Source organism: Typha angustifolia, chromosome 7, assembly GCF_048772165.1.
Source record: "Typha angustifolia cultivar Huaian chromosome 7, ASM4877216v1, whole genome shotgun sequence".
NCBI lineage: Eukaryota > Viridiplantae > Streptophyta > Magnoliopsida > Poales > Typhaceae > Typha > Typha angustifolia.
In genome coordinates this window covers 17,981,978-18,006,443 of record NC_133245.1, presented here as the reverse complement: position 1 = coordinate 18,006,443, position 24,466 = coordinate 17,981,978, and the positions used below count along the sequence as shown (strand labels likewise).

The following is a 24,466-nucleotide window of genomic DNA, read 5'->3' as shown; positions in this document are numbered from 1 at the left end:
ATTGTTTTAAATGTTTGAACTTTGAAGGTCTCTTGGTCTTTGGCTCTCTCTCTCTCCCTCTCTCCCTCTCTCCCTCTCTTTTGTTTTTTTATTTTAAAGTTTACACCTGCACCTATTTCTCAACTGACATTTTATCTACCACCTTGACTATTTCTCTCTTGGACTTGCATAAAGTTGGCAAATAAACTATAAGAGGAGGAGAGCCAACAGTTGAACTAGTAGTCCAAAAACATCCAAAAGCATTGTGAGCTTTAGCTACTAACATGTGTCATATATTATCCTTGTATAAGACAAAGATCATATGAGAAGAAGACATTTATATGTCAACTAGTAGGGAAAGACAAATCTGTGCACCTATCCTAATATTAGAACTAATTTTGTTTTAATCTTCTTATTCAATTAGAGAATTCAATCCCATGACATCTTTGCTTTCTAAATACCTTTTTAGATAAAATTAATCATATAACAATGAGGGCCGTCGGGATTTACCTATAATGTTGTAGGTGAGAGGGTAAAAGGGATATGTGCGGAGTTTTACCCTAATTACATTAAAGTGGTTGTGTGTAAGTCGGCAAAACTTTGCGTAAATATATATAATTTTTAAATTAGAAATGCGAAAAAAAAGTCAGTCATCCTCCTTAATAGATTCGATTTATTCCATCAATCAAAATCCTTCATGTGAACAGCTGACGAGTTTGTGAATTTGATTGCGGAGGATCAGCTGCTTTCTCTCACGTGATCATATATGCTCAGAGTATGCAACGAAGAACAAAGAAGACGAGAAGTAAATCCAAATAGTTTCTTTTTCACAAAGTTAATGGTCAGGCATGATTTTTTCCTCAAGCAATTGACAATTTTGGCAGTAATTAGATGGCCATCATTTAGTAATGATATTCTCATTACAGATAGTAGTGCTGAGGCAAAGTTACGGTTTGCAGTTCATACCAAAAGGAAAAAAGATTTCTTTTTCTCCCAAATTACCAAAAAGTTTATCTGCTTTAGTTGGTGAAGGATATCAACCCTGTAGAAAAATAGAACCACATATTATTCAATTCATTAATTGATCTCACAAAGTAATCTCAATCAAAATCTTGCAACAGGAAGACAATGTCAATGACAACGATTAGTCCTAACAGTACCTCTCAAAGGCAGTGAAGCTGATTTCTTTTCTTCGACAAATTCTTCAAATCTGCCTCATATGTTAGATGAACATCACTTCAGATCAGGTAACACATAGATGTCATGACATTTGATAAGATGCTCAAGCAATCGGAATAAGAGCTGGTCAAATTCTGCTCAGTTTTGTACTTTCATCAGAGAAAAAGAAAGAATTTCTTACTTTGTCCTTGTTTTTGTATTAGTTTTAGCAAATCATCATATACATAGCAATATATCATCCTAGTATTCAAAAGATTATTTTTGTCCTCGATGAGAAATGCCATTCAGCTTCTGCAAAGGTTGAACAAATCGATCTGTAAATGTGTCAGAAAAAAGAAATATTTTTTTTAATTGATACAACTAAAATGATAAATTGATGAATAGCAGAAAACATATTTTCTCTTCAAATCTTGTAAGCCATAAGATTTGACAAGTCTTTTTAATTTTTTTTTTCACTAAAAGAATGCAGATCCTTTGAAATGTTGACAGCTTCAGTGAAATGATTCCTTTCCTCCTTAAGTGTAGTTGTCATTGAATTTCTGTAGGTTTGATCATTTAATGTTCACTATTTGGTGAAAATAACATATTCTTTTGGTTTGTTGGTTGTGTGACATATCTCTCCTGTAAGCAAGATGTAAGTGTAATAGTTTTTGAAAAGCCTTCTCTCATGCCCTTCTAATGCTTAAGAAATAAACAAAAATAGAGATGGCTTCCTTGAAGGTAAAGCAAGATCTCATAAACAGTATTGTTAAAAAAGATTGTCGAAGGTTGTTGCACTGTCATACATATGTTGGCAATGCCAATGTTTAAGATTTGTTAGCTTCTGAAGCTTCTTCCTGAGATTTGCTCTATTGAGTTTGCAAACAAAGTTGTGCAGCTAATCTTTGATGAGGTTGCCCATTTGAGAAATACCTCAATATAACATCTATCTAGTCTGAGTGTCACCAATGATGTGATCTGCAATGATTATTCTTCAATTTTTGACAAATATAACCAATCAGACTCATACACCATACCTTTTGGAGTTACATGATCAACCAAAAGGATTTATACATTCAGATTCTTCACAAAAATGTGAATAGGATTCTGACAGTAAATGTCTGTAAAATTAGGGTCTCAGAGGGATATCCTCTCACTGCCGGCGTATCGCAGTTTGTCTAGTAGTCTAAAATTATGTTTCTGCTGTTAAAGTTTAACCTGAGCAGCAGAGCATATCCAACGCGATTCCTAATATATTGCAGTCTATCATTAGGCATTTAATTCTTTCAGATGCCTACTTTTCAGTAAAAATTAATAACCCAATAATGCTCAGAGACAAATCATTTTCATGATAAGACTGGAAGGCTGAAAAATATACCCCCTCCCCTTAAGAATGGCAATAGCAAATTGCACTCTTAATCACTCACTAGTTTCCATTGATAAAGCAAGTTGAAACTATTACTTCAGAAGGGCGACATGCTTCTATATCACTTCAAAACCCTTGTTGATCAATAATTTCCTAATAGATATTAAAAAACCCATTCATTTTGTTCCATAGTAAATTCTTTTAGTACATTGTACAATAAACAATCACACTCTACCCAAGGGTTGATCAAGATTCTAGATTTATTTGCTTGAGGTAACAGCATTCTTCCATACAAATAGACAGTTATAGAAGGCTTCTAAATGGAGTTTGCAAATCTACCATATTGCGCACTAATTGAACTTTTCAGGCAGTCCTCTGATTAACCCAACTCTGCCATTTCCTCCTTTCCTATTATTAATCATTTGATTTCAGATACACCACATAAAAAGTGGGGAAAAATGGAGCTCTTAATATAAAGCAACAGTTCATGCACAAGTTTCATCCTTCAATTTATTGATATACTCTCACAAGTCAGAACTCACAATCATGAGTTTAAAAGATGCAATCTTTCCAACTTTAAAAAGAGGAAGAGAAAGGAACCAATTTCCTCCCCTTATTTACACAATCCAAAAACAAATTCTCCCAAGCAAACTCCTCCACAATTTGAATTCATCATGCAAAGAAACAATCATGTATACAGAAAAGAAAAAAGATACAACAATGGCCAATGAACAGACAATCTAATAGAGCAACAAGGGAGAGATTACCCAAAGATGGATTCAAGACCAGCAGTTGTCGAAGGCGGCGGATGTGATGGCCTGGGAGAACTCCTGGAAGCTGATACGGCCATCCCCATCGGTGTCGGCCTCCTTGATCATGCCAGTGAGCTCCTTCGCTGTGAGCGCATGGCCAAGCTTAGCCATCGAATGCGCGAGCTCGGCGGCCGTGATGAATCCATTGCCGTCGCGATCGAACACCCGAAACAACTGCTGGAGCTGCTGCTCCGTGTAAGGAGACTTCGCCGGGACGAGCTCTGGCGCGACGAGACCGATGAACTCGGAGAATTCCACGAGCCCGTTGGAGTTCGTGTCGGCCTTTTGGATCAAAGCTTCGAGCTGGTCTGGACTCGGCTTGAGGCCAAGCGATCGGAGAAGAGAGCCGAGCTCCAACTGGGTGAGGCTTCCGTCGTTGTTCCGATCAAAGGAGCGGAAGATTTCGCGCAGCTCCGCGAGTTGCTCGTCCTCTAGCCTCGCTGCCTTGTCTCCGCCACCGCCGTCGCTCATCTCCAATCCTCCCTTATAAAGAATGGATATTTGGGTAAGAACTCGGTTGATTTATCTCCCCAAGATTAAATCTTTTGATCGAATCGAATGTCAAGGTTGCAACTTTTGATCTAGGATGCGATTAGGCGATGAAAACGTAACAAATTCCGAGCAGTTTCCTCTCTTGATTTAGATTTGATCGGAGGAAATTAGGGCGGATCGAGAGGAAATCTGGAGCCGGAGAGATCGGATCGTAGGGAAGGGAAGAAGAGAAGCCAGAATTGGGGTTAGGGTTAGGGTTGGGATTCGGATCACGCGCCCCTTCCCTTTCCCAAGGATCCGTCAACATCGGTGGTTACTCGCGAGGGAAGAGATACGAGAAGAGGTCAAACGGAAAATATAACAAACAATTAATAAATAAAAAAATAGTCATCGTTGATTGGATTTAAATTGGAATTAAAAAATGAAAGAAAAATCGATCAGCCTTCAGCATTGTCTCCACGTGTCGCTCGCCGCGATTAGCTGCCCTCATCAGGGGGTATTTTTTTTAAGCTAACGGCGACGGTTCTGCTAAAATGCGCCTGGCCGGCCGTCTATTTTGACACTTCTTTCTTCTCTCTCTCTCTCTCTTTTTTTGGAAGGAACAGTGTAAAAGAGTGTCGTGCTGTGAGGAGCTTCTGAGACGAGCTTCCTCCTATTCTCAGGCTAAATTTGAGGTAGGCTTCATATTGAGGAATACTGATGGACTGCCTCTCTCTGCAGGTGCCACATGCTTTGTTATAGAGAAGGCCTCCCTTTTGTAGAAGTGAAAGGGAGCTCTGGAGGCCCTCTACGTTATGATAACTCTTGGATGCATCAGAACTTGTGGATATTCTCGCTGGTGATTCGATCTGTCCACTCTTGACTTACAACACTTGCACAGGAGTGTCATAAAATCATACAACCTCTAGCAAAGTGTTGAGTTATACACACGCAGGTAGATGACATAGTAATTGGTTTTGGGGTGGTGGCTCTGGAGATATACTTAAAGAGTCTTTTTGATCAATCGAGAGCTACTGAGCTCTGACTCATATAAGCAGATCTTTTGCTCTTTTAGTTTTGAGAATTTCTTCTTCTTTTTTCATTTATGATTATTAAATGTTGACTTTTTCAGTTTTAAAATAAAAACAGAGTTTCTTTTAACAATTCAATAACTCAGTAATTAGACATAGGTTGAACAAATAATTAATCCTCTGTGAATACAAAGACACCGATCCCCGTAGCAGAGTGAGCTGGGACATCTGATTCAGAAGTTCCACATGCCATATGTCGTCGTGCTATTCCTCAACACACCGAATCAAAACAGTTATAATAGATAGCTAATGGAACAACGTAATTCGCATCTGTAGCTACAGAAGCAGCATAACTAGTCCTAGGAGAGGATTTATATAAAGGTTCCAATATTTCACCATGGTGCACAGCAAAACATTTTACATGATGAAGAGTCTAACCACATATGAACCCTCCTGATAACAAATCAGTAGTACGAACTAAAATTTTTGACATCATTCAGAATTTCTTGCTACTGACAAATACAAGAAGATGAAGAAGGAAACCACGGCAAAGGGCTTGAAGACCAACTACAGAAATATAGATGATAGACCTTTCTGATCACATAACTCAAGTAGTCAAGCCAATCATCAAGAGTACAACATCTTCCACTCGACAAACTGTGGAGACCGGAGAGTAGCAGACAGAATGATGCGGAGTTGCAGACCCTATGTGCAAAAGAGCTGGTAAGAAAATTGGCAGCTAATTAGTCAGTTTTGCAGCATCCACTGTGCAATATCCCTGCGAAAGACACCTTGAGCTCTGCCATTCCTGTATTGCATTTCTGGAAGACTAGGCGAGTAACATGAGAGGTGCCTGTACTGATGATTCATAGCTGCCAGTTTCATTGGCCGCATCATCATGGCTATGGTTGGGAAGGATTTTGCTGGAAGATTTGAGGGGCTGAAGAATGATTTCAATTTGTTTCCGTGATGTCTGAATTGAAGCTCGGGCCTTTGAGTTGTGAGGGGCTGGCTAGAGCTTGTTAGATGCTTAGGGCCGTATCTGCTGACAGCTAGAAGCTGGTTGGGTGGGGCACGTATCTCTGCTGATGGTTTCATACGGTCAAGCCACCGAAGAATCCAGTTGCCGAGATTCCTACCAACTTCTAGGTCCCGCTGCTGTATGGTTTGGTGAACTCTGAGCACCACGTCAAAAACAATTCGAGTGCGCCTGTCCAAAACAATTGTCATACATAATGATAATGAACGGAGGCAAATGCTTACTGTTTATGTGGCCAATTATGTATTGATTAAAGAGCATATAGATCTACTCAAAGAAATGGTTAATCAATTTCAGAGCCCCACCAATGTAACTAAAAAGTCAACCTAGACAAGTATAAAAGACATCAAAGAATTCTCTATGGTTCTATTCATCAGTTAAAATGGTTTTATTCATCATTTGCATTTAGGAGCAGCAAACCACAAATATTTCTAATCCAAAGCTCCATGATGCCAAAAGAGTATTGGAACAATGATGCTGATTCTAGATGTCATATTAATAAAAAGTGACCCCACAACTTGTTATACACCATAATCATGTATTTTTCATGCAAATGGAGAAACAAATAAGATTCGTAGAGCTGTCACAAGTGAATAATTATGGCTAAATAGCTACAACTAATTTCCAGCACAATAAAAAATTTCCATCAGATAAGAATACAGACCCTTGTGTTGTTTAAAGTGTAAGTGTACACCGTAGGAGGTATCACTTATTCTTGGCTTCTAGCTGTTAACTATAGAATATCCTATATTCATACATTAGATAGTAAGCTTTTACTCAAATGGCCAAGTAGTATCCCATACTAAGCACTAATACTATTTTGTATCAATTTTTTATTTATTGTCAAGTGAGATTGTAGTGATAAACATCAGTGAATTTGAAAGAGGGATTCCTTGGAGCAGACAATAAATCTTAGTTCTTCTTGCTTCATGGTTATTAAAATTCTACATATGCAATTCTTCTAGCTATTTGCTCTTTTTCATTACCTTTAATACAGTACCTTCACTACGTTGACATTTTGTTACGAATCTGTACTTTATGTTGATCAATAAATTGGAGATGCTTAACTATTGTGAATATTTCATAGGGATATCCTACATCTTGGAAAAGAAAAATATGTAAAGCTAACACATTTCCAACAACATTAATAATCTGAAAGATCTCAATACGAACATCTTTACAACTACAATTTGGGATCATTAGCAATGATCTAAATACCGATCCCCCGATCCCCATCACACTTCTTGCTCAGGAAAAGATTTCCCATCTAAAGCATCATTTCTACAAGTATCATAGGAGCGTAAAGAAGAGAAAGAAGAGCACGATCAAGATACCATATTTATTGAACGAAAGAAACAGAACTAATAGAAAGAAGTGAGAAAAGATCACCTGTGGATGAATTGGCGGATCTCGGCGTGATTAGACCCAACAAGGCGCCTCTGAATCCTAAGCGCGAGTCTGTAGGTTCGCTTCAACCCTAAGAAGTAGGCTGTCCCCAAAGTTATCTCCCACAACACCATCTTTGTTTCGCTCCCTTAAATCTCTCTCGAACTCTTTTCTTGGAGAAGAAGGTGGAGGCGGCGACCTGAAGAGGAGGGAGAGAAGCAGAATCGATGAGTGGGATAAAAATTACAGATCGACATAGTATATTCTCTTTCGCAGAGGATAGTTATCCGGAATTGAAAAAAAAAATAACACGTGGCATCTGGAAAAGTAGCCAATCTCGGGTTTATCGGGTAGATGTCGTGGGCGCCCGAAGATTTAGAGCAACCCATGGGTGTTTAACGGATCGGGCCAGCTTCTCTTTAGAGCCCAGCCCCGTTTACCAACGCGAAGAATGTTTGGGCTTAAATATAAAAAAAAAACAAGGATATTTGTGCAAATTTACGAGGAGTCTATTCGTAAATTTTGAAAAGATGTCGGTTCTTTGCAATAATATCAAAGTTTGGGTAGTTATCTGCAAAAAGCACAAAATTGCGACTCATTTTAAAGGCCTCTCTCTCTCCAGCTCACAGGCCACTCCAAGCACTCAATTCTCTTTCTAGCAATGCAGAGGCAATCGATCGGATCGCCGAGCTCGAAGCCCCAGATCAACAGCGGCGGCGGCGGAGGAGGGGCGGCGGAAGAGGAGGAGATCAAGGAAGAGAAGCCGACCGGATCGAGCTCCCGGAGGACGGAGAGATCGATCCACCTCATCCCTCTTCTCACCTTCCTCTGCTTCCTCCTCCTCTACCTCTTCTCCCACGAGCCTTCCCCTGATGGTCTCTCTTCTGTCTAACCCCTCTCGATCTCTTTCCTTCTTACTCCGTCCTTAATTATTGATTGCTTTCGCTGTCTTCTTTCCAGATTTAGCAAGCTTCGGCGGCTCCGCCAGGACTTTCGATTCCCAAGGTACAATTCGGGGATCGCATTTTCTTCTCTCTACGTTTTATGATGTTTTCTTTATATTCGTGTCGTCTCGCAGTGGTTTCGGTGTCGGCGATCGGCCGGCACGAAGGAGGGATCGTTTCGGCGTTACAGGGCAACCGGGGGCTCATGGAGGCGAGGAGACTCCGCCACCGGAAGCTCGGTCGGCTTTAGCCAGTGCACGTGAGATGATGGCATGGTAGCGCAGCAGAGTCTCTCGGGGCAAGAGAGAAGGGCTAGTTTATACGTCGGCGTTCGTATTGGATCTGCTTTCCTTTTTCTTTTCTTTTTTTCCTTTTCCTATTATCTTTTCTTCTTCCATACTCTGTTCTTTAGCTTTCGCTAACGTGCGCCGTCGGTGAGCGCTAGGAAAGGAAGCGCCGTGTCTCGTGACTCGTGAAGAAGTGTGGTTCGGCTGGCTCTGGGAGTAAATTTCTCGTACGCCTATCTCTTGTGATTAGTATTCTTTTCATTAGCAGATTTGGTAGGGAATTTGGAATTCGTATTGATTAATTAGTTCCATATGTTTTTTTTTTAGAACGGCTTTAATGCATATAATATATGATTTCGGCCTCGAATTGGTTCGGTGTATGCGTTATCCTTCTGTCCTTAGCGTGGAAGAGAAGGAGACATTGATTGGATTCACACGCATTACTCTTTGTGGACTATCTTATCTCCTGTGGCTTAATTATATGGGTTATTGAAACTTATATTTTAGTCACATAGCCAAACTAACAGGTAGGATAGGCCTGTCACCATGTGTTCATTGACACTTGTATCATCTTATCTCAAGGGATTGAGCAAACGGACCACACACCACTGGGTTATCTCAATGGTTCGTAGTGGGCCGGCGTTATCCCAACTCACGCCGCCTCTATCTTCTATTTCCAAACTTGTTTGGTTTCTTAGCCGGACAAATAAGTTGACATGAGAAAGGAGATATATCACAAAAGGTCTAAGAGAAACATAGATCAGGTATACCTTCCAATCTGTGCAAACAACGGGTTAGCAGCGGCCGTTAAAAATGGTCCATGCTCGCTTAACTTGTCCAGTAGCCAATCCCCTTAGATTACCCAAACAAACAAATACAGACAAAAAGGAAAGCACTGACAGTGAACAATAAGGAACCACTGGAAAACCAGCTCTTTTGTGATGACGGATTACTGGAACTCCTCAAATGATGTTTGTAGATAGAAACAAAACTTTGCAACTTCATCAATGCAACCTAACATAACTTCAGGGAAACCCAGACGACAGAATATCGAAGTGGGAGAAACAATCACAGGATCAACCCATGGAAAGATTCGGGCTTATTCGGATGCTCGGCTGGTTCTTTGTTTAAATGCTCAGCCGATGTGGCATAGGGGGTCTCAGAGACATGAACTTGGGCTGGTTCATTATTTGGAAGCTCAGCAGGTGCAGCATCAGGATTTTCAGAGATATGAACTTGAGTGAAGTCTCTCTCCATCTCCTGCTCCTGCTCAGATACTAATTTCTCCTTCGCCTTTGATCCCACATCGCTTGCAGCCGTCGCGACCTTATTGAAGGCACCAGTTACCCATGCTGCCCCAGTTAAGACATACCTGTTGCTCATGATGGCAGAGCCAGCAGTGGTCACTTTCTGCTCTGCAGCTGCAATGGCTGACTTAGTCTTCTCAGAGACCTGGAATTTCTGATCCATTTCCTTGACCTTCTCATTGACAGCTGAAGTGCCCATGCTGATCTTCTCACTGAAACCAATTGTCTTGTCCAGAGAAGAGACTTTCGCGGTTGCTGTAGATGTGAACTGATGCTTCTCGTCAAGCGCCTTTGCTTTGTTGAGAGCATCTTTGCCTAGAATGAATCCCTTGGCGAGCATTGCACTTACGATATCCTCGGCCTTTTGAACAGCAGATTCTGCAGCACCAACAGGCTTGCTATCTTTTGCCTGTCAATTGCAGAGTTGTTAGAGAAAATACAGTGAGAAATTATTCTGGGAAGAAAATATTGTGTATAACAGATAGTCTACCGTAGGTGGAGCTAAAGCAGCTGCGGGGAGTTGGTAATCTATGGCTGGCAAGATGACAACAGGCATATCAACTATTGTTGCACCCTATGCCACAGATGAGAAAAGAAATAAACAATATTAGATGAGATCAGCAGCAGCAGCAGCATAAGCCTTTAAATTCAAACTACATGGCCAGGCAGAGCTGTAGAGTACAACTCAAATTGAGAAAACTCCAAGAAAGAATTAACAGATTTCTATGATCAGCTATAAAGCAGATATCAGCAATTAAAAATTGGTGCCTGGACCCCAAAGAAAAATTGAGCAAGCGAGGAGCTTGCTGTGAAAGATACATGAAGCTGTTGTAAGGTAGACTTATCCACTTCTGTTAGCAACCAAAGCATCCTATAAATGAATCACACACCTGATAGTAAAATTTCTATTAATTAAATCAAAGTTACAATCATAATCACACCCCTCTCTTTCTGTCTCATCCAATTAATGGATCATACTGCCAGATTTTACTCCTTTCACTAAATAGAGATGACTGGAAGAAAGAAGTATTCATATAGGCAACCCAAGTAGTTAGGATTAAAGGGGGGAAAAAACCATAGGCACTTAATGTTCCAGGTAATTCAGTATATCCTAATTATTATTGAATTATGCACCCTGGTAACCACAAAGAGAAATATAAGTAGATATGCTGGTCTCTTTGTTATCAATTAATCAAACTGAAAAATGTCCTTGACCAGAAATGGGATGACCTATCCATCAAAATGTATAGGTTTTTATCGAAAAAGCATGAAATGTACCGAAAGAAGCATGGCGGTCTCTGCTCCCTGAATTTCCTTGAAGGTAATATATGCAACTTGAGATAGCTCATCTTCACTGTAGAGTGCAGAAAACTTAGCACTTAATCTAGAAAAGTAGAAATGCACCAAAAGAATGACCAAATACCTTTGCATTTCAATATATTGAATGTCACCAGAGAAAGAGAAAAATTCCTTGACATCCTGCTGCGATGCTTGGAGTGAAACATTGGTGACCTTAACTGTCTTTGCCTTCAATTATCAAAAGAATGAACTAGTGTAAGAAAACTTCAGCAGTAGTAACGGACCTTCTATTCTTCTTCTTTTGTTAGCTTGCATAATTACATAACCTTCACACAATATAGATATTGAATAAACAAGGAAAGAAATAGATCTGGTTTAGGTCGAGTAACCACACGATCAGTTATATCTGATAAAATTCAGTCAGCTAAAGAAAATATATGCACCAAAAACAATTAATCCTTCTTATTCCACTTCTAATGACAGAAGCTGATAAAAAAAAGTAAGAGGAAGTTACAACAAAACTGACACACGGCTAAATTATTTCAGTGAGAGGACTATAATGAGTAAGAAATAAGCAGACAGAGAAACAAGAAGATTTCTTCATATAAGGTTAGGACAAAATAAAAAATGGACTCTTTCTCTTACAACAAATGAATTATCAATCAGATATCAGGCAGATCTCATGTAATGACTTAGCATAACAAGGCTGAAATCCCTACATAAAGAAGATCCACTCTTAGACCATGTCATGAAGCACAGAGATACAGGAACTGTCCGAAACTACCTTCAGATTATCCTAAAGAATGAGCAGTCCAATACATCATCTTGAAGATAAACAGCAAAAGACTTCATTCTTAGGTGGCGGTCAGAGTGAAAACTTGCAGATATTTATATATGGTAAGTATATAAAGTTAAAATTGATGCATATTCTATACTTATATCAAGTATAATAAATGGACTCGAAACTGTCACATACCATGCAAAGACTAAAAAACCACCTCTTCTACACAGATGCCTGTATATAACCTTTAGCATCGTCCACAAAACTCTTAGGAGATTTTCAATATATGAATAAGTGTAACTTGGGTGGGATTTATACTATTGATCTCGCAATCTTTCTGGAATTGCAGAGGGATTTCTTTTCTCGACTCCATACACTAAACCAAAATGCATAAGTATAAACTTCACCACTGCAGACCAATTCTATAATCAAACTTATTACGACATTGAGCTTACCAACTTTCATATACAAGCAAGCCAAGTGAACAAAGAAATAATCTCAAATGAGATCGTCCATATAAAAGTATGACTTATAGATAGTGTAGATCCATTACAGTAGCAGCTTTACTTTACAGCACAATAACTAAGTTCATTATGATACAAATCAAATGTGAATCCTTAGGCGACTTACGATTAGCCAAATGAAAGTAGCATAAAGTTAGTACAAGAGGAAGCAATCACGTTATATTTTTTGACGCTTTCAACTTAAACATGTCCTTATGATCGAAATAACAACTGCAAAATATCTTCCTCGCTTGTTCCGATCTACAAAATAGGTTAAATGCAAGCATATCTGGTGCACATTTGATTCGATAATGAGATCGCAGAAGAAAAACTCGACTAAATTGAATCACTACAAACTAATGCCATGTTCTAACTGGTTTACATGTCGACCAAATCTTTTCACGCTAAAACGATTTTTTCCCCGTCCGTTTCGATCATTGTTCAAAAGATTGAAGCGGACCAGGATCCCTTTCTTATATCAATGCCTAAAATCTTGACCGTAGACTTCATCTAAGACTTGCACCCAATAAAATCACAATTTTTTCCGAGAGAAATGCGGACACAGATCAATTCCAACAAACTATGAACAAAAGGAATGGGATCAACGACATCGAAACTCTATAAATCGAACAAAAGCAATGCTCACCGACATAGCTATCGAAGGTGAAAACCCTAACGCTGGATCGGACTTCGGAGAAGGAGAAAGGAGGAGAAAGCTTTCGCTCGCCCGAATCTCGGCGCAGTTGGACGGTAGCCGTGTTGTCTCTCCCCTTTTATTTATTACTGCAAAGAGGTTCAACCGTTCAATGCCCGGTTCCTGGATCCTCTTTCTAATTTCTACAGGATATATTTCCCATTTTACCCTCGCGGTTCGGGGTAGCAGAAGGTGATGGCGCTGACGTGGCAACGTGGGTTGCACGAGTATCGACTATTTTTCCAGTGGATTGACCGACTTTAAATTTCCACGTGTCCGCCGTTCTTGAGGGCCATGTTGTATTAGTTGGCCCATTATCGGGCTCGGCCCATGGATCCGGTAGAACAGAACCCGACCCGCTCCTGCTCCTACAGTAGTTAGTTCTTCGCCAACACAAAGATAGATCAAATCGACAGGGTTCCAACCCGAGAAGAGGAGAGGAGAGGAGAGAAGAGGGAAGAGCAAGATGGTGAGGAAGGCGAAGGTCGAGTTCGATGAGAGCCCCCCCGATGATTTCGATCCGAAGAATCCCTACGGTGATCCAGTGGCGATGCTGGAGCAGAGGGAGCACTTGGTGCGGGAGAAGTGGATCCAGATCGAGACGGCAAAGATCATACGCGAGAGGCTTCGCTGGTGCTACCGCATCGAGGGCATCAACCACCACCAGAAGTGCCGCCACCTCGTCGAGCAGTACCTCGATTCCACTCGCGGCGTCGGATGGGGCAAGGATTGCCGTCCACCCGAGCTCCACGGTACCAATCCGACAACATCCTTTGGTTTCTTCTTTGATTTCTTTAGACGTTTGGAGTTGATCTCTGATTCGTGGGTTTTGATTTGATGTCTAGGGCCGAAAAAGGATCTAGAGTAGTTCTGCTTGAAGGCGCAGAGGTACTTTTTTTTCTTCTTTCTGTCTTTCTTCTAATTTTTTATGCTATTTCTATGATTTCTTCTGTTTTGGGACCGTTTCTTGATATGGGTTGTTTGTGTTTTCGATTCTCCTGCTGCTATTATGAAAAAATGGATTTTGTTAGATAAAATGATTGCGCTTGCGGCGTGCAAGAGTGAGGCGATGGGAAATTTGTTTCTGCAAAAGTTTGTCCACAATCTTTATTTTTTAATTAGAGATTTCTGTATGAACCAAAAAGAAAAAGGATTTTTTTCCTGGTGTTTGAAATGGAGATTGTTTTATCCATGGGACGGTTTTGAGTGCACTTAGTGTTTTCCTTAAGAAATGTGAGCTGCTCTCTATCTCATTAATCATGAATACGGTTTTAATCTTTTCAATGTCTCAGTTTCTACATGGTACCAGGCATTGCCTGGAATGAACATAGATTGCTATAACTATAGGATTGAGTGGTATGTTGTAACTTTCTCAATTACTTATCCAGGATGTATGTTCCAAATTGTAGAGTTCCCTTTGTGACGAGGCAGAGTAGATATATTGGGAGCCCTGCATAGTTTTTTTCGTAATTCTTAGAACTTCCCTTCCTTTGAAACTCGTAACAAATCATCATGGATCCTGACGGGTTTTAGGCCATCCTGTGCATCCAAAACTCAGGCTTTTATCACTACGCTCCTATGGAAAATTGCTTTCAACTTTTCTGAACTATATATAAGTTATATGATTGTTTTCGATTTCCTACTAGATTCTGGTTGTGTTGATGCACTATTTTATCTTCCATACTTGTAGTTGTATTTGTTTCTCTTTCTCATCAATCTTTAGGTGGACTGAATTGAGCAAGAGTTCACATTGGTGAATGGAATTCAACTAGTTTGTACTGTTTTCTGATTCTTTTTATTTCTCTGGTACAAGAAGCCTTACTGATCAATGAACATAAATATTTGAGGAATAGATAGCCAATCTCCATGGTACTTGTACTTGAAGAATGAATATGATCCTATGATTAGAAGAGGAAACTACTTGTTCTGGGAGGAAGAGAATTGTGCACAACACACAGTGAAATGAAATATAGTTGATGGTTGAAAATGATGTATGATAAGTCTATACTGGAAGCATCAATGAATACCTTAGAACATACAAATTTGAGAATCATTTAGATGAGAGTGTATGTGTAGTGTGATTTGGTTGGAATGAGAATGATTTAGACTTAAATTAAAAATTGACAGCCAAGAAATATACCACAATTGGATTGTACTAAGAATGGTTAGAGTTAGATAAACGAAATGAGTTGGTGCTAAGTTATGAACACATGCTTGGGCAAGTATGGGTTTGTGAAAGGTGTGGTATAGAACTATAGACTATTGCATGTACGGGACCTTAGGAAGTGAAGAAATAAAATGCAAACTTATGAAGATGAGCATACTGGAAATGAGATGTTGACATCAAATGCAGGGGTAAAGATAAGGAAGGATAGAGTGACCTTAGAATAAATATGGCTTTACAAGACAACAAGTGGGGAGCCGAGCTTATGTACCATTTAACATGCTTATGTGTTTATAATTAAACTAAAATTATTTCCTCGTTCTTGATTCAGTGTCTTGATAGATGAAAAAAAGGGGCCGCTATTAAGGTGACTGCGTTGTTAACTTAATACCTTAAGCCGAATTTTACATGCTTGAAAAGATAATCTCCTTGCATTTCTCATTTGCAGGTGGTCGAATGCAGTGCCAGCCTGCCAGTGATTAAGTGGATTGTCTTCTCATTTGTTCCTGATCTCCTTTTCTCTTTGCACAAGTCACTTGTTGAACTTTTAATAATGAATTGTCTAGAGAAATTACAGTCTTCTCAAATGTTAAAAGAGCAAGACTCTGAAACCTGCCTTGTGCTACTGGCTTTCATATTTAAATTTTCGTCGCGTCTATATTCTGGTGCAGCAAGAGATTGCAAGTAATAACAATCACTATTGCTGCATGAGTTACTACTCACAAGCTGCTAGTCAATTGGTTGATAGGAGACGTGCAAGTTTTATCTGTACGCTCCATCAAGTTGTAGATCATTTCTGGCCAAAAATAATTGTTAAATAGTATCTTATAAAGGAAGTTAATTTAATATAGTCAATCAAATTTATTAAAATACTACTTTTAGATGAACATTATATTAATACTGTTATTCTCTGAAGAAGAAACTATATAAATATATACGTAAAATCTGAAAATGAAAACTGAAGCCTAAATAAAGCACCTGCAAACGTAGTTACTATCTCTCTACAGTTCACCGTATTATTATTGATCAGACTAGTTGGGCCTCGTCGACCAGTCCCTTGGTAGAACAACCACCTTTAATGGCCACAAAAGGGTGGCCCAACAACTCCCCCACAGTACCTCTCCTCCACCACTCCTTCTCCAGGCACCTCCCCACGAAGCTCCTCATCTCCGGCGACGTCGCCGCAGCCGCCTTCGTCTGCGTGTCTCCTAAGCACACGGCGCACATTAGTGCCGCCAGGTCCGGCCTCTCCCCCTCCCCAACCAGCGGGTGCCGTCCGACGTGGCACTCCATCACCACCACCCCGAGAGCCCACACATCCCCGGCGAACAACGCCCCGTCGTCCCGGGCGCCGCCGAACCCCTCCGAGTCTAACCTCTCCGGGCTCATGTACGCGCACGTGCCGCCGCACGTGTCCCCGCCCGGAGCTTTGCCGACCACCCGGCTGGCCCCGAAGTCGGCGATCTTGACCTCCCCATGCCGGCTCACCAACAGATTTGAGGGCTTGATGTCGCCGTGGACGACGCCGACGTCGTGGAGGTACTCCAGACCGAGGAGGACGTGCCTTGCCACGGCGGCGATCAGGGCTTCCGGGAGTCGCCCACGGCGGCGGAGGACGTCGAGAAGGGATCCCCCGGCCATGTACTCGAGGAGGAGTCCGAGGCGGCGGTCGCCGGCGATAACGGCGTGGCATCGCACGACGAAGGGGGAGCTGAGGCGGGGGAGGAGGTCGGCTTCCAGAACGGCGGCGGCGGAACCGACATGGAGGAGCTTGAGGGCGAATACGGCGCACGTACGGCGGTGGCGGACCTTGTGGACCGTGCCGCCGCCTCCGTGGCCGATGACGCGGAGCAGCTCGAGGTCAGCGAGTGGGTCAGCGGTCACGTGAGAGGGAGATGGTCGAGGAGAGCTGGAGAAGCCGGGTGATGGGGGTAACAATTGGAGGCGAAGTGGTTGTTGGTGTCTTCTTTCTCTCACCATCGCCATTGCTTCTACTCTCTATCTCTCCTTCTCCCTCTCACTCTCTATCTAGCTTTAATACTGAGGGGAGAGAGAGAGGGGTGCGGGGGAATGCGCACGTGCGATGTGGGAGGAAACGATGAGCTGTGTGGGAGGACACGTGCGGGAAGGAGATCCGAGGACGCCGGGGGCATTGGGAGAGAGTTCCATTATTGACGGAGATCTTCGCTTGGAAGTTGGAAGTACTAATGTCTCTAACCACGCACGTGCTCCATTTATTTCTCTAAAAACTAACTGTCAGGGGTGAAAAGGTAAATTTAACTTATACGTGTACGTCCAACTTGTAGATGTACGTCTAGTTGAATAGTTTCTTTTTAACCGACCTAATTCTCTTTTAACCGCTGTACTATCATTCTCTTTTGTACTTGAACTTTTATATTATCCACATATATTTTCTAAACTAATATATATATATATATATATATACTTTTGAACAAAAAATAATAATAATTATATGAGCCTTTAAATTAAAAGACTTTTTAATTCAAGGGGTACATAAGATTCAGAGAGTATATAGGAAAAATAATAGTATTCTACTATATAAGCATTATTCCTTGGTGAATTGTTTTTGTTATAAGAATAAATTGATCGAGTTAGCAATTTACAAAGGAGAAGCACTATCTTGAGAAGTGCTTATATTGCAAAAACTCACCTAGTAAAAACTTACCTAAGAAACTTGAGAAAAGTTCAAAACCTCTCTTTAAACACTTATTATTCTGCTACATAAATTACATAAGTACTGTCTGCAAAGTAATAATGAACAGAATTTATTGGTACCTCTTTGCTTTTATATTCACTGACCAATTTACAACAAAAGGTGGGGCTTGATCCAAAATAGATGAAGAATGTCAGTTTCTTGATCAAAGAGAGTTTTTCAAGGATGAGTACAAAAGGACATTCACATGCTCCTTTGGGAACATAAGTCATTACGTGCATCAAAATAAGATCAAGCTGATACCACTAGTCTAGTCGATCATAATGGGACTATTGAAATTCTGACCATCTGCATTACTTACAACCATAGATGGAATTTCTCCTCTGAGAATTTGTGCTCTGAACTTCAAATTTTTGCTGTCCATCAGTTCGAAGACACAACCATCTCCGATCTTTAGATTATTGTCAATAGCAAAAATTTTCCACCCGGTCTCAAATTTCTTTAAGAGGCAATTCCCACGATATTTCATCTCCCAAGTCCTATTTCCGCAAGAAATGGAGATATGGACAGAGCAGGATGGAAGAAATGGATGGAACGCCTTCGGAATGACCTAATTTCAACCAGAAAAACAGGGTCAATAAAACTTCGGAGCAGTCCTAAACCATAGCAGACAATTTTATGGCATAACACTTTGATAACAAGTTTACAATCTTACGCAATATACTACACTATCTATCCATTCTTAGTGCTCTAACTTGTAAGTCTTATAAGCTACACTAACATTAGTCAAGGTCACCCTAACAGGTCCAAGGAAGTAAGACCCACAGGTAATCCTATTCTCCAAAGCCAAGTTGATGCAGATAGCAGGTGGTTATCACATCAGACGGCTTCCTTCATATTGACCTGCTGACCTATGGTAGTATCAACCTTCCATCCAGACACCGAGGGTGAGAGGGTGACTCAACAAAGTCGTCGGTCAACAAGTAGATTGGCTAGACAATTCCATATGAAGTTGCGCGAAACAAGAAATATGCAGGCTACACACAAGGCAAATCTAATCTAGTCATATATACAGTTAGATGTTACCAGGCGAAAGGGTGCTTGGACTTGAGACTTGGAAAGGATGCATGTGAAATATGGATATCCTGAAAGCGGAACAATTGGATTTTGCACTTGTTTGCGTTTTGTAGGCCCTGTTGATGCAGTGATGGAGTCATGAGAGCCAATAACCTTCTTGTTCTTGCTGGAGTTCGATCCAGGGAGCTGACCTGCATAAGAGACTTCCAAGGATCAGTTCTTTAGTAACTAAGATACTAATAAAAGGCCAACATACCAGAGAGGTAAGTAGATCTCAATCTTTTCTGAGTTGCCTTTTTCTCTACTTAAAGGGTTATATCTATTATAAATACTTAAATAATATCTGACATGTCACAAAGGTTTATTGCATATCTCTAAGAGATAGACATGTCTACTACTCTACCTGCAAGGTTGCAAGATCCCTGCATGGAAAAACTCTGATCTCGCAGACCATTTCTGGAATCTTGAGTTTGAGTATTCAAATCACATAGTGAGGGATTTGACTGAGACAACATTGAAAACAAGCATAAAATGGTTATACAAACAAAGTTTTATGCACCTTAATAAAGAAAACCTGAAATAAAGTATATGATGCTTTCAAACAAAAAAAATTGTGCAAAAGTTCCACCTTCCTGAAGGTGAACTGTTGCTATTGGAATAACTAGAATTGGAATAACTAGAATTAGGTGAACTGTTGAAACATTCATTTTATTAAACACAAGGTCATAAACATTCAATAAGAAGGAATAACAGAAAACAAGGAGGTTCTATAGAGATGGATTAATGTGATGCTATAATATGGCTATACATACTATAAATTTGACTAAGTTTCCTACAAGCTATGGGAAAAGCCCAGTTTTTCTTAAGCTAAATAGTTCCTAGTAAATGACATCTTCATTCATCATTACTTCAAGTGCGTTTATGCCGGACTTTAAATCATAATAACCAGAAAGACTTGCCTTAATTTCCATAACCATCTAATATGTTAACCTGCTAATAAAAATCAAACACATGTAAGAACCATTTAAGATGAGTGTACAAAATATCTGCATAATCTTTCAAACCTCACACCAATATGATGAACTTTCTTTCCTAGGTTTATTGGATACATTTTCAGATAAGACAATCTTGTAGAAAAGTCTCCGACCAGCTTCTGAATACCAAACCCCTGGTATAGTGGTATACCCAATTTACAACCCGCATATTCTATTGTTAGAACTTTAGATGCTCAACATGAGCGGGGAAATCCATCATATAAATCTGGTCACTGAATTTGTATGTGAATATCATCAGCTTATGGACAGAACTCATTATTATATTTAATATATGCGATAAAAAACATATATATCTCTACTAAATCAACAAAAGTATAACTTTATGCTCTGATCACTTTCTAGGCCCATTCAACCAAGAAGGAACTCACTAAACTGCCCCTAAACATGGAAGAAAGTCCAGTACAAGTAATACTTCTAAATTTTGGTGCCAAAAGCCAAAGCTTTTTCTCTATTTCTACAGAAGCAAGGTAATCAAATAGTGGATCAGAAGATAACTACTTACATCCTGACAACAATTTTATCGACTTTTTTTAAGGAAGAATATTATAGAATTGAAAAAGAAAAACAAAATCCTATCTTTCCTACTCTACTCTTTTAGGTCTTCTAGATCCCATTCCTCACCCAAATGCCATAAAAGAGGAAGACCAAGAAGAAAAGGAGAGGGGGGAAGAGAAGGAGAACAAAATGCCTTGCACTCTAATAGTTTTCAAATTGCCGCGAGATATATTTTGTTTCTCTCTCTCTCTCTCTCTCCAAAGAATCAAGGGAAAGAAGTAATAAAGATCCTTACCATCACCTCTTCTTTCGCTATCTATCCCTTCTGTGTAAAAGAAACCTAAGCAGAAACCACCAACAAAATCTTTCAACTTTAGGGAAAGAAAAGGAAAAGTTGAATAAGAACACCACCCAAATTTTACCCTCGAGTAGAGCAGAGAAAGCGCATAAAGAGTGCCAATTGGAATGGTATGGGTCCGTGGAGTAGCCACATTGGCGCGATGACGAAGGCGGCGGAAGCAACGATCGTCACGTGACCGCCACATATATAATGTATATATTTATTTTTTAAAATTAATAGATTCAAGTGTGAATTATGTACGTAAATTATGTCCACTCTCCCTTCTTTGTTAACACTAAAACTCTCTATTTTTATATCAAACGAAATTAGGTGAGTTATAAAACAACTAATTCAAATAGAAATTGTCGTCCAAGTACGTAACCTAAATTTATATTTAAATTTTAAAATAGACTAGACGCATAAAAAGATATTTGAAAAGATTAATTTAGTCTTAAGCTTAAGATTTCGGATATAACAAAGATAAACAAATAGAATGCACGTCTCTAAAATAGAAACCATCCCGCAGAATACGCAAGCCTTAATATATGTAGTCAGCTACAATTCACTGAGCTGGAAAGATAGAAGAAACAATTGGTTAACTATGGCAATGGAAGTCAACAGGTACACAACATCCGTGAAAGAGATACAACAATTACTGCCTGAAGACGACTGGTTTAATAAGTTAGTTCCTTTTCCCATTTCAATCAGAAGTTGCTTGTCTAAATACTAAGAATTGTAATTCTAAGCAAACATTGAAGACGAGAAGATGGTCTGATGAAAGGATACCAGACCGCCTTGTGACAAAAAAAAAACACATCAACTCTTGGGCTCTGATGAAAGAAGTCCCATTTGTTCCGTAAGATCCTTCATATTCTGAGAGTTATTCCATCCATTGTCTACTTGTTTCTGCATCTCCTTTGCTTCTGGTGTGCTCGACTCTGCCTCCTCTGCGTCAGCTGATGGAGGACTAGCTGCAATAAATTCTTCCCACAAAGAATCGATGATGCCAAAGAGGTTCTGTTCCTCATCATATAGAAGACCTTCCGTCTCAATCGGGACTGCTTCTTCGGCTTCTGCTGCAATAGGGTTTACATATGAATTTTGCAGCTCGGGCATAACAAAGCTTTCACCTGGGACATCGATGACACTGCCCTCAGGTACTATGTCTTGTAAGTCGGGAAATTGCGGAAGACTCATCTCAGGAGTTGAAGATAGAGCACCTACATCTTGCAATCCTTCGGATAAATTCTTATCTCCTAGGACAACAGGAGACTGGATATCAGAAGCAGCTGAAGATGAGCAGATGGCCGAAATCCCGGAGCTTGGTTTCATGCATTGAACATCTGAACAAGAAGGAACCTCTGCAAGAGTGACTCCAGAATTCTGAGTCGATGAATTGCTGTCAAAAATATCAGATGGTGGCATGAAATTGTCTAGTAGAAATTTATCGGAGTTGCTTAAAGATTCCAATCTAGGAGAAGCATCCAGCTTCAGGATCTGCATTAGCATCGCTTTCGCTGACTCATTGCTTGACGGTTCGTACTTGATAATTTGGCTATCAGGTGATGCACTTTCGATATTCAAACTGTCTTCTTGCTTTGGCAACCTCCTCCTTTTGCTTGCTGCAGCTATTCTTCTATTGCTATCCTTTTGTTGCACAAATTGAGAGAAAAAGCTGGGGCTCTGCATGGCCTTAGCTAAGAATGACATCATTTGCTGCTGACGCTGTTCCATTCCTTGAAGGCGTTTCCCTAAGGTCTGTAACTGATTATCTGCTGACTGTTGCTGCTGCCTCAGCTTGACCAGCTCCTGCATGAGTACACTCTTATCCCTCTTGAGCCTCTCTATCTCTTCCTCCATTCCAAACTTCCCTACCTCAACGCATGCGGCAACTGAAGTATTTGGAGGTTGAGGCTGCTGTGCCTGACCATGCACATGGGAGGGTTTTCGCCTAATGATTTTCTTCAAAAGATGTTTCTGCCCTCTTAAGAATCCCTCGTTCGCAAATTCCCATCGATCAGGATCAACCTTCCTAAATCCCTACTCAAAAGCACCAGCAACCAACCTAATGAAGACGATCAAGATAGAGTAAATGTAGCACATAAGAAGCATTCAATCTTTTCCTAAGGAGAACTCAAGCTGCAGACTCAAGATAAGTGATAAATCTACCACCATGGAAATAAAAGAACCAACTTATAGAATATCTCACCAATCAGAATCCAGGAAAAGGTCAAAACTAAGTGTGTGAGCATTCTAGCCAAGAAAGACATCAAATTTAACTCTACCTTTTGAGTTCCTTTGAGCAAAAAAAAGAAAATAGAAATCTAAAAAAATGGTTTTGCTGAAAGTTCTCTAACCTGATGTAGATAGATTGTATTTCTGTTAACAAAATTGTGGAAGAGAAACTACTTTGCTTGAAAAGTTTCAGAATCCATGTAGCTTATGAAAACCAGACATTAATAAGAGACCTTTATGACTTACTCAAGCATTAGCCTTCTCTGTCGTACTGTTGAGAATAATAAGTCAGAACAAAGCACCCTCTTAATAGGAATTAAGAACCCTTTATAACTTTAAAAGGCTGATTCTCGTTTCAAAAAAAAAAAAAAAAAGAAGCATTGTTAAGTATATCAAATAATTGGAAAGGAACTACGCCTCCAGGTTCAATCCATCTACGAATATATAATTTTCCTAATAGACAACATCGCGCTAGATTCCAAATTCCGATGAAATATACCAGATTTCATCTCATCAAGAGAACCCTGTATTATCCTTACAATCTTATAAGGGGATTCAATATCAAAAATGCCAAATCCTAGAGATCATTAATGAACTCTAATCACATTCAAAATCCAAGAACAAAACAATACGTATAAAGAATAAACAGGGAAGAAGAGCCCATACGTAGGTATTAAGCTGGCGAACGAAGCTAGAAAAATTATTGTGCTTGAAGTATTTGGGGAGGAGATCCCTGGAGAACTCGGGAGGGTTCCAAACCACGAAGCTGTTGTTCTCGCGCCCCCACGACACGATCTCGTCTGTCGCCGGGTCGTCCACCATGTCGTACGTCTTGCTCAAAAACGGCGGCGGCGCGCTACCGTTCAAGCTCGCATTCGCCGCCGCCGGCGGCAGCGACCCTCCTTCTCCGCTGCTTTCCTCACCAGCTGCGCCGCCGCCGTCCATCGCCCTCAGATCTCGCTACTGCCGCTATAACTCGTCAAGAGAACCGTTTTAATCGCATCAAATCGCCGACCGAGAGATGGAGAGATCAAAGATTAGGCGGAGAAAGAGCCATTCCTCTCTAGGTTTTTAAAACATTAAAATGGGTCGCTTAAGGGCAATGACGGCGGTGTTACGAAATTGACGTATAAAAAAAGAGGGGTCACTGTACAGCAATCAAGAAAGTCATCCGAATCAGACGGCTGAGATCTAATGATCTCAGGGGTGACTTCGATATTTGCTTAAGACTTTGGGGGTTATAGATTAGAGTGACAGCTGAGACAACGTACGAACGCGTAGGATATCCGTGCGTATGCCCGCATCGACCTGTAAGGAAGATAGACAATAACAGAGAATTACGGGATTAACCTTATCATTTTACTTCTTT

The 24,466-nt window shown here is 40.3% G+C and overlaps 8 protein-coding genes across 14 annotated transcripts; 2 read left to right on the top strand and 6 right to left on the bottom strand.

Annotated features, from left to right (window-relative positions):
• Nucleotides 1-821: 821 nt before the first annotated feature.
• LOC140762013 (probable calcium-binding protein CML11) lies at nucleotides 822-4,148 on the bottom strand. Of its 3 annotated transcripts, XR_012104681.1 has the most exons (3): nucleotides 3,271-4,148; nucleotides 1,140-1,189; nucleotides 822-1,021 (listed from the first exon to the last, which is right to left on the bottom strand). XR_012104681.1 is itself a non-coding variant. In XM_073099608.1 (2 exons), exon 1 carries the CDS (start codon nucleotides 3,784-3,786, stop codon nucleotides 3,283-3,285), a length of 504 nt encoding a protein of 167 aa, XP_072955709.1. In that variant the 5' UTR covers nucleotides 3,787-4,148; the 3' UTR covers nucleotides 1,196-1,472; nucleotides 3,271-3,282. The 3 variants fall into 3 exon arrangements, 2 of the variants coding, with proteins under 2 accessions (XP_072955709.1, XP_072955708.1); XM_073099608.1 differs by lacking the exons at nucleotides 822-1,021; nucleotides 1,140-1,189 and adding an exon at nucleotides 1,196-1,472; XM_073099607.1 differs by lacking the exons at nucleotides 822-1,021; nucleotides 1,140-1,189 and adding an exon at nucleotides 1,196-1,449.
• Nucleotides 4,149-5,079: 931 nt separating this feature from the next.
• On the bottom strand, nucleotides 5,080-7,507 carry LOC140762012 (uncharacterized). Its single transcript, XM_073099606.1, has 2 exons — nucleotides 7,246-7,507; nucleotides 5,080-6,027 (listed from the first exon to the last, which is right to left on the bottom strand). Exons 1-2 carry the CDS (start codon nucleotides 7,374-7,376, stop codon nucleotides 5,565-5,567), a joined length of 594 nt encoding a protein of 197 aa, XP_072955707.1. The 5' UTR covers nucleotides 7,377-7,507; the 3' UTR covers nucleotides 5,080-5,564.
• Nucleotides 7,508-7,862: 355 nt separating this feature from the next.
• On the top strand, nucleotides 7,863-8,937 carry LOC140762015 (uncharacterized). Of its 2 annotated transcripts, XR_012104682.1 has the most exons (4): nucleotides 7,863-8,117; nucleotides 8,203-8,247; nucleotides 8,321-8,700; nucleotides 8,801-8,937. XR_012104682.1 is itself a non-coding variant. In XM_073099609.1 (3 exons), the coding sequence occupies exons 1-3, from the start codon at nucleotides 7,904-7,906 to the stop codon at nucleotides 8,434-8,436; spliced, it is 375 nt and encodes a 124-aa protein (XP_072955710.1). In that variant the 5' UTR covers nucleotides 7,863-7,903; the 3' UTR covers nucleotides 8,437-8,804. The 2 variants fall into 2 exon arrangements, 1 of the variants encoding a protein (XP_072955710.1); XM_073099609.1 differs by having other exon boundaries at nucleotides 8,321-8,804.
• LOC140762010 (binding partner of ACD11 1-like) lies at nucleotides 8,571-13,166 on the bottom strand. The gene is made up of 5 exons (XM_073099605.1): nucleotides 13,010-13,166; nucleotides 11,204-11,307; nucleotides 11,059-11,134; nucleotides 10,271-10,354; nucleotides 8,571-10,189 (listed from the first exon to the last, which is right to left on the bottom strand). The coding sequence occupies exons 1-5, from the start codon at nucleotides 13,013-13,015 to the stop codon at nucleotides 9,542-9,544; spliced, it is 918 nt and encodes a 305-aa protein (XP_072955706.1). The 5' UTR covers nucleotides 13,016-13,166; the 3' UTR covers nucleotides 8,571-9,541.
• Nucleotides 13,167-13,455: 289 nt separating this feature from the next.
• On the top strand, nucleotides 13,456-15,879 carry LOC140763712 (NADH dehydrogenase [ubiquinone] 1 beta subcomplex subunit 10-B-like). Of its 2 annotated transcripts, none has more exons than XM_073102022.1 (3): nucleotides 13,456-13,809; nucleotides 13,903-13,945; nucleotides 15,553-15,879. In XM_073102022.1, exons 1-2 carry the CDS (start codon nucleotides 13,524-13,526, stop codon nucleotides 13,923-13,925), a joined length of 309 nt encoding a protein of 102 aa, XP_072958123.1. In that variant the 5' UTR covers nucleotides 13,456-13,523; the 3' UTR covers nucleotides 13,926-13,945; nucleotides 15,553-15,879. The 2 variants fall into 2 exon arrangements, with proteins under 2 accessions (XP_072958123.1, XP_072958122.1); XM_073102021.1 differs by having other exon boundaries at nucleotides 13,459-13,809; nucleotides 15,670-15,879.
• Nucleotides 15,880-16,015: 136 nt separating this feature from the next.
• On the bottom strand, nucleotides 16,016-17,376 carry LOC140763711 (mitogen-activated protein kinase kinase 10). Its single transcript, XM_073102020.1, has one exon. The coding sequence runs from the start codon at nucleotides 17,205-17,207 to the stop codon at nucleotides 16,248-16,250; it is 960 nt and encodes a 319-aa protein (XP_072958121.1). The 5' UTR covers nucleotides 17,208-17,376; the 3' UTR covers nucleotides 16,016-16,247.
• A 575-nt stretch (nucleotides 17,377-17,951) lies between these two features.
• On the bottom strand, nucleotides 17,952-21,001 carry LOC140763587 (B3 domain-containing protein Os04g0386900-like). 3 transcript variants are annotated; one of them, XM_073101847.1, is made up of 5 exons: nucleotides 20,945-21,001; nucleotides 20,818-20,862; nucleotides 19,376-19,475; nucleotides 18,982-19,163; nucleotides 17,953-18,505 (listed from the first exon to the last, which is right to left on the bottom strand). In XM_073101847.1, exons 2-5 carry the CDS (start codon nucleotides 20,818-20,820, stop codon nucleotides 18,206-18,208), a joined length of 585 nt encoding a protein of 194 aa, XP_072957948.1. In that variant the 5' UTR covers nucleotides 20,821-20,862; nucleotides 20,945-21,001; the 3' UTR covers nucleotides 17,953-18,205. The 3 variants fall into 3 exon arrangements, with proteins under 3 accessions (XP_072957946.1, XP_072957948.1, XP_072957947.1); XM_073101846.1 differs by lacking the exon at nucleotides 20,945-21,001 and having other exon boundaries at nucleotides 20,818-20,899; XM_073101845.1 differs by lacking the exons at nucleotides 20,818-20,862; nucleotides 20,945-21,001 and having other exon boundaries at nucleotides 17,952-18,505; nucleotides 19,376-20,546.
• A 378-nt stretch (nucleotides 21,002-21,379) lies between these two features.
• On the bottom strand, nucleotides 21,380-24,208 carry LOC140763303 (heat stress transcription factor A-1-like). Its single transcript, XM_073101428.1, has 2 exons — nucleotides 23,764-24,208; nucleotides 21,380-22,902 (listed from the first exon to the last, which is right to left on the bottom strand). The coding sequence occupies exons 1-2, from the start codon at nucleotides 24,040-24,042 to the stop codon at nucleotides 21,679-21,681; spliced, it is 1,503 nt and encodes a 500-aa protein (XP_072957529.1). The 5' UTR covers nucleotides 24,043-24,208; the 3' UTR covers nucleotides 21,380-21,678.
• Nucleotides 24,209-24,466: the final 258 nt, after the last annotated feature.